The sequence below is a fragment of the Gopherus evgoodei genome, chromosome 7 (assembly GCF_007399415.2).
Source record: "Gopherus evgoodei ecotype Sinaloan lineage chromosome 7, rGopEvg1_v1.p, whole genome shotgun sequence".
NCBI lineage: Eukaryota > Metazoa > Chordata > Testudines > Testudinidae > Gopherus > Gopherus evgoodei.
In genome coordinates, this window is record NC_044328.1 from 99184113 (window position 1) to 99190640 (window position 6528).

The 6528-nt window shown below is 43.4% G+C and overlaps 1 protein-coding gene across 3 annotated transcripts in view; it reads left to right on the plus strand.

Annotated features, from left to right (window-relative positions):
- The window catches only part of POLA2 (DNA polymerase alpha 2, accessory subunit), a 50105-nt gene extending 47490 nt beyond the window's left edge, over positions 1-2615 (plus strand). For 2 of the 3 annotated variants that reach the window (XM_030569396.1, XM_030569397.1), the window contains one exon: positions 285-377. In XM_030569396.1, coding sequence (XP_030425256.1) covers positions 285-294 — 10 coding nt within the window. In that variant the 3' untranslated portion in view covers positions 295-377. Of the gene's footprint in view, positions 1-284; positions 900-1747 lie in introns of those variants that run through there. The other variant, XM_030569395.1, reaches the window with a different exon arrangement.
- The last annotated feature ends 3913 nt before the right edge of the window (positions 2616-6528 follow it).

Genomic DNA, 6528 nt, shown 5'->3' on the forward strand with positions numbered 1-6528 from the left:
TTTATAATAAAAATAAATATAAAATGAGCACTGTACACTTTGTAGTTGAAATGAATATATTTGAAAATACAAAAAATCCCAAACTATTTAAATGGTATTCTCTTATTGTTTAACAATGTGGTGAATCATGCAATTAATCATGATTAATTTGTTTAATCCCTTGACAGCCCTAGTGGAACCCATTTCAAACAAACCAATAGCTTTGAAACCTGCTGTGATTGCTTGTGCCTGAATTCTTACCTGTTCTATAATCATTTTAATATGCGCTCCCTATTTCTCCACAGGACGTCTTAGGCTGTGTGTGTGTGAACCCAGGACGGCTCACCAAAGGCCAGGTTGGGGGGACCTACAGCCGTCTGTACATACAGAGGCAGGATACAGAGGAAGAGCGAAAGAGTCCCTGCATTGCTGCCCAAGTTGTCAAAATCTAAACAGACTCTCTGCACCCTACCCTTAAAACAGAGATGCTGGCCTTGAGTTCAGTAGGGGTTCAAATCCAGCCTGGTTGGACGTCGGTTAGATTTGGTCAAAAGATGCAAGGATGATCTGGCGAAGGGGCTTGGAAGCAGTGTAATACCTCCCCTTCTCTCAGGACTGCTGTTTTCCAGAATCTTTTGCAGAGATTTTTTGTAGCAAATCAGACATTGTATTAGAGTTTAAGGCTCTTCAGCCTGTTGCAATCAGGAATGCAAACCTTGTTAATGCAAATGTGTACCTGGAGCCCTGACTTGGATCAGCTTGTCTTCTATTGTAATTTGCCAAGGGGAAAGTTGTCAGCTCATCAGAGTGAACTGCAATTTAAAATACACCCTGACTTTTTTCTAAAAGTTCATGTGTTCGGCTCTGTTTCCAGGCTGTCCCTTGAGTTTTGTCAGTATCAGCAGAGGCGTCTGTTCCAGGTGAGCTGGATGTTTTATTTTCAGATCCTGCTGTTGGTCATGCTAGGTTTTGTCTATCTTATTAGATAATATGACCCTCAGCACCAGAGTGCATCACAGTCATCTCCCAGTTTCACAGATCAGGAATTCAAACACAGGGTAGATTGTGATTTACCCAAGTTCACACAGCATGTAGCAGAGCCAGGAAGAGAACCCAGTTCTCCTGAACCTCATTCCATTCCCTTATCCATTATTTCGCTCTGCCCCTCTCAGGTAATATCCACACTTCCTGGACCTCTGCCTGGAACCAAGCAGAATGATCTGTTTCAATCTCTGGCATCATAAAATTACAGCTAACAATAATTAATTTGATCCCCACTGAGCTGGGAAAGTAACCTTGCTTTTTCTACATTATACACAGGCTCTGTCTCCTCGGATAGCCCTATGGGTTCTGTCATACTTTTATGTAATGTATGCATTGCAGCAGCATTGCTACGCCTGTCTGACTTGGAAAGGCAGGTGTTACTTGTCCAAACCTGTAGATAATTCTCAGTTTAAAGCAAAGTGTATGAGGATTTTTTAAAACATTTTTTGCAATTCTTCCACACAACTATCACCTGGGGGAATTTAAACTCTGATCGTTACACTGATTAATTCCAAAGGTCTTTGTATGGACTTGGATTGCTGTAAACTGGCTTGTGTGGGTGGTTAAGTACCATATGATCTGCATTTCTATTATAGTTAATCAAAATACTGATATCCCATTGGACTGAGGCACTTGGATCTTCACTAGGAGGCCTCTGACTGTATAATCTAATCTACGTGAATCATTTCAATCCTACCTCTCATTTATTTTTATTATGTTGCAGAAGCAGCTAGAAGCCCTAGCCAAGATGGGAAACTCATTGTTGTGTTCGGACCCATAGTGAGAGAGAATCCCTGCCGCAAAGAGCTTGCCATCTAAACAGACAAGACAAGCAAAGGAAGGGTTACTATTTTCAATTTATAAATGGAGAATCTGAGGCAGAGACCAGAGGGGACTTGGCTAAGGTTACGCAGGAATTTTCTGGCAGAATAAGGACCCAGATTTTCCTGAGTTTCAGCCGAATGCTTTAACCACATGCTATTCCTTTCTCTTGCTGAAATTATTTTTCGTTGATGCCAAGGTACTGGCACAAATACACATCTAGCTGTCTGTGCTTCCAAGTGCTGAATACAGTGCAGTCACTGCTCTTAAATCTGGCCTGATTTGGGCCTTTTTCATATGAAAAAACAGGACTCAACTGGAAATAGTGGGCCATATGGTCTATGTGTAACTTTAAAATTCCGGTTGATCAGTGTATGTATGTGCATGGAGCTCCCTCTAACACACACAACGAGCACCTATTTTACCTCCACTATTAGGAATCAACTAGCAGCTCAAGAGTGACTTATAGGCAGCCTCTAATCTTTCCTAATGCTTGGCTTCTGTGTAAACTGTCTCGCCATTTTTCCCCCCGCTTACTCTAGACTGGATCCCCTCCCCCAACACAAGTACAACTCCCAGATGCACAGAGCAGCATGGTTTTCTCTAAGAGGTTGGTAATCTGCTCACGCCCCAGCCTTGTTCTTTGTTGTTGGTGGCACTGATGCTAGTGGCAAATGTTGGGATGGCCAAGTGCAGATACTGCAAAGTGGAAGTTGCCTAAGTAAGGCCGTTTGGGGTCTTGCAGAGTGGGAAGGCACAGTCAATGCATTAGAATGTCCCTAAGCTGTAGAAGAGCTCTGTGTAGCTTGATAAGTTTATGGAAGGGATGGTGTGATGGGATAGCTTAATTTTGGCAATTGATCTTCGGTTATCAGCAGGTAAGTATGCCCAGTGGTCTGTGATGGGATGTTAGATGGGATGGGATCTGAGTTACTGCAGAGAATTCTTTCCTGAGTGCTGGCTGGTGAGTCTTGCCCACGTGCTCAGGGTTTAGCTGATCGCCATATTTGGGGTCGGGAAGGAATTTTCCTCCGGGGCAGATTGGCAGAGGCCTTGGAGGTTTTTCGCCTTCCTCTGCAGCGTGGGGCATGGGTCACTTGCGGGTGGATTCTCTGCAGCTTGAGGTCTTCAAACCACAATTTGAAGACTTCAGTAACTCAGACATAGGTAAGGAGTTTGTTATAGAAGTGGATGTGTAGGATTCTGTGGCCTGCTTTGTGCAGGAGGTCAGACTAGATGATCATATTGGTCCCTTCTGACCCTAAAGTCTGAGTCTGTGAGTGTAACTCCAAAGCTTGTCTCCGTCAACAGAAGTTGGTCCATTAAAAAAGTTACCTCATCTACCTTGTGTCTCTAAGCTGAAATGATTCACTGCTTTTACCTAGGGTTGTTGGGTGAACTTGCCTGCAGCCAGAGTGCTGATTTCTAACTCTAATGTGAACTCAAGGCACATGTTCCTGTTTTTGGAAGGCCTCCTTACAACTTTTTATTATTGTTTGTATCATAGTAGTGCCTGATAGTGCACCAACACAGAGGAAGAAACAGTCCCTGGCCTGAAGATATTCAGTCTAAGTAGACAAAGAAACTGGGTTATCCCCGATTTACAGATGGAGAACTGAGTCACAAAGAGATTAAGTGCCTTCCCCAAAGTCACACAGTGATGATAGTAGCTCCTGAGTCCTCATCCCAGGCCTTAATCATAATTCTCAACAAAGAGAAGGTTAAAGGGTGACTTGATTACAAGCTCTAAGTATGGACCTGGGGAACAAATATTTAATAAAGGACTCTTCAATCTAGCAGACATAGATATAACCCAGTCCAATGGCTGGAGGTTGAAGCAACACAAATTCAGACTGGATGTAAGGTGTAATTTATAAGTGAGAGCAATCCACCATCGGAACAGCTTCCCAGTGGGGGATTTTCCATTGCTGACAATTTTTAAATCAAGATTGGATCTTTTTCTAAAAGATCTGCTCTAGGAATGATTGTGGGAAGTTCTGTGGCCTGACCGCGTGCATATAATACATGATCACAGTGGTCCATTCTGACCATGTATGCCAGGAAAAACACTGATTGCTATTCCAGCTATCTTAGGTGCTTATGGCCCCTATTACCATAGTAGCTGAGCACCTCGCAATCTTCAGTGCATTTATTCTTACAACCCCCTTGTGAGGCAGGGCAAGGCTATTATTCCTGTGGCATAAAGGGGGACACTGAGCATAGAGACATTAAGTGACTTGTCTATTTCATCTACTTTATAAATTGTATATGCTTTGGGGCAGGGACTCATTATATACGCACATCATCTAGCACAATGGGGCCCTGATCTCAGTTGGTACCTCTATGAATAATTAGTACATAAGCAGTCAGACCAGCATCTTACTTGCACAATGTTTGCATTTGCTGAAAGGCTATTAGCCTGAAGGGATCTTGAGAAGCCAGGCATAGTGGCCTTGGCATGCATAGTAAAGCAATTCATTGGCTAAATGAGGTTTGCATGCTACCCATGATGGTGTTCCTGATCCCTTGTCGGAGGGGCTGCAATCCATGACGACATTAATTCTGCTGTTCTAGGCCATGTTTTCTGCGAATAGCTCTTAGTGGTGGTGTGTGGCTATAAAACCATCGTAATCCATACTCAGAGTGCTCCAGTCTTTGGAGTAACAAGAGTTGAGGCCGGTTGCCTGGACACAGTTTGAATGCAATTAGTGGGGGAACAAACAGGCGCTTAGAGAAGACTTTTAAATTCAACCGGCTGCAGGAGCAAATGTGGCCTCTCACAGAACCAGTGAGCAAACTGAGCCCACACTGGGAAACTTCCACTCTGTCCTGCTTACCGCTGGAACTAATAGGTGGCAAATGCTGTATCAGTGTCTGCTTCACCTGCTTAATAGTCTCAGTCTAGTTCCTCAGCACTCTGTGTTGTCCCAGCAGCCCAGCTATTTGGGGAGATAGTTTCGGTCCCTCTGAGCTGAAACAGGCATAACAAAAATCTCAGGGCCAGATCCTCTGCTAATGTAAATAGAGCTCCTTGAACATCAGTGGGCTACCCTGATTTACACCAACTGAGGATCTGGCCCTTAGTTATATTCTGCCCCCTCTTTTTGAAAGTTCATTGGGCATGGGAAAATCAGACTCTGGATTTCAGGAGCCTCAGAGCCTGATCTCAGTTCTGCATTGTGACCTTGGATGCTACATGGTGCTGTGCCTCAGTTTCCCTCCTGTAAAAAGGGGACAATGATGCTTCCTCACAAAGGGGCTATAAAGAAGATAGAAAATACCTAAAGAGCCGAGTTACTTGAGCCTGATCTATTCACAAATTTTGTTCCTGTATAACTATGGTGGTTAGTGGGGTGATTTGATTTGATTTTTAGTGCAATAGTTATACTGCTACAAACCCTAGTATGGATACAGATATATTAGTATAAAGGTGCCATGTGCTGATATAGCTTATTCCCCTTTCTATATGGGAATAAGTTATACTGCTATAAGCGCCTTAATACTGATACAACTGTCTCTACAGTGGGGGGTGGGGGCAGGTTGTACGATTTTAAATATAGTGATAGCTAAAGTGGTCCAACTTTTTTGGTTTAGACTGGGACTAAATCTCTCGAGTTTCAGCTCCCATCTGTAAAATGGGATTTATAATCCTTCCTTTATTTAGATTGAAGGATCTTTGGGACAGGGACCATCTCTTCCTCTGAGTATGTGCAGTGCCTAGTACAAATGGAAATAAGGTACTCATTTTTAACAGTGAGGGCGATTAACCATTGGGACAGTCACCTGAGGGAAGTGGTGGATTCTCCAACCTTCAAAGTCTCCAAACCAAGCCTTGGATGTCTTCCTGGATGATGTGCTTTAATCCAAAGGTTTCCATACTGTAGTACAGGAACTTTGATGTTCCATCTCTTTACTTCACAACCGGTTTTTAAGATGTGAACCAACAAAGTTTGGCAGCATGGCTTAGCCAAACACAAGTAATTGGGCTCAATGCAGTTGTAACTGAAATGAAGGCTTCTGGCCTGTATTATGCAGGAGGTGAAACTAGATGATCTAATGGTCCCTTCTGGCCTTAAATCTATGAATCTTTGGGGCTCTGACCTCATTTAGGGCCTCTACGTCTTATTGCAATACAAACAATAATACCTTCCTCAAGTGCTTTGAATCCCCCCCACCCCCCCGCCAATTAAACATGTAACACATGAATACGATTATAACTAAAACAGACTATCACTGTAGATTCAAGGATGGGTCGATCAAGCCTAGTTTGCAGAGCTGAGAGTTTAACTGCTTCAATGTCCTAGAAGAGAAGCAAAACAATCAAGAAGTTTCTATAAAATTGCCATTCAGAATTCTTGAATGAGAGGGACGGTAATTAGGAAGAATAGGCCACCCCCTCACTATTGCACCTGCCCCCACCCTCCAGATCACTCAGTCATTCAAGCAGAGTTTAGATGTAGCGCTCAGCAGACAGCGATGGTCCCACACACTTTGAACTGAGTGTTGCTTTTGTTCCCAGGCTGTTAGCTGCTACGTGGGGAGAATTCCAATAGCCCGAAATCCAATCAAGGGCTGTGTGATGGGATTTGAACAGCAAAGCTGGGAAAGGGCCTGAACTGAGGTGGCGGTTCATACTCCGGAAAAGAATTATTTATGTGCAATGTATTGATCTGACCCCGGTCA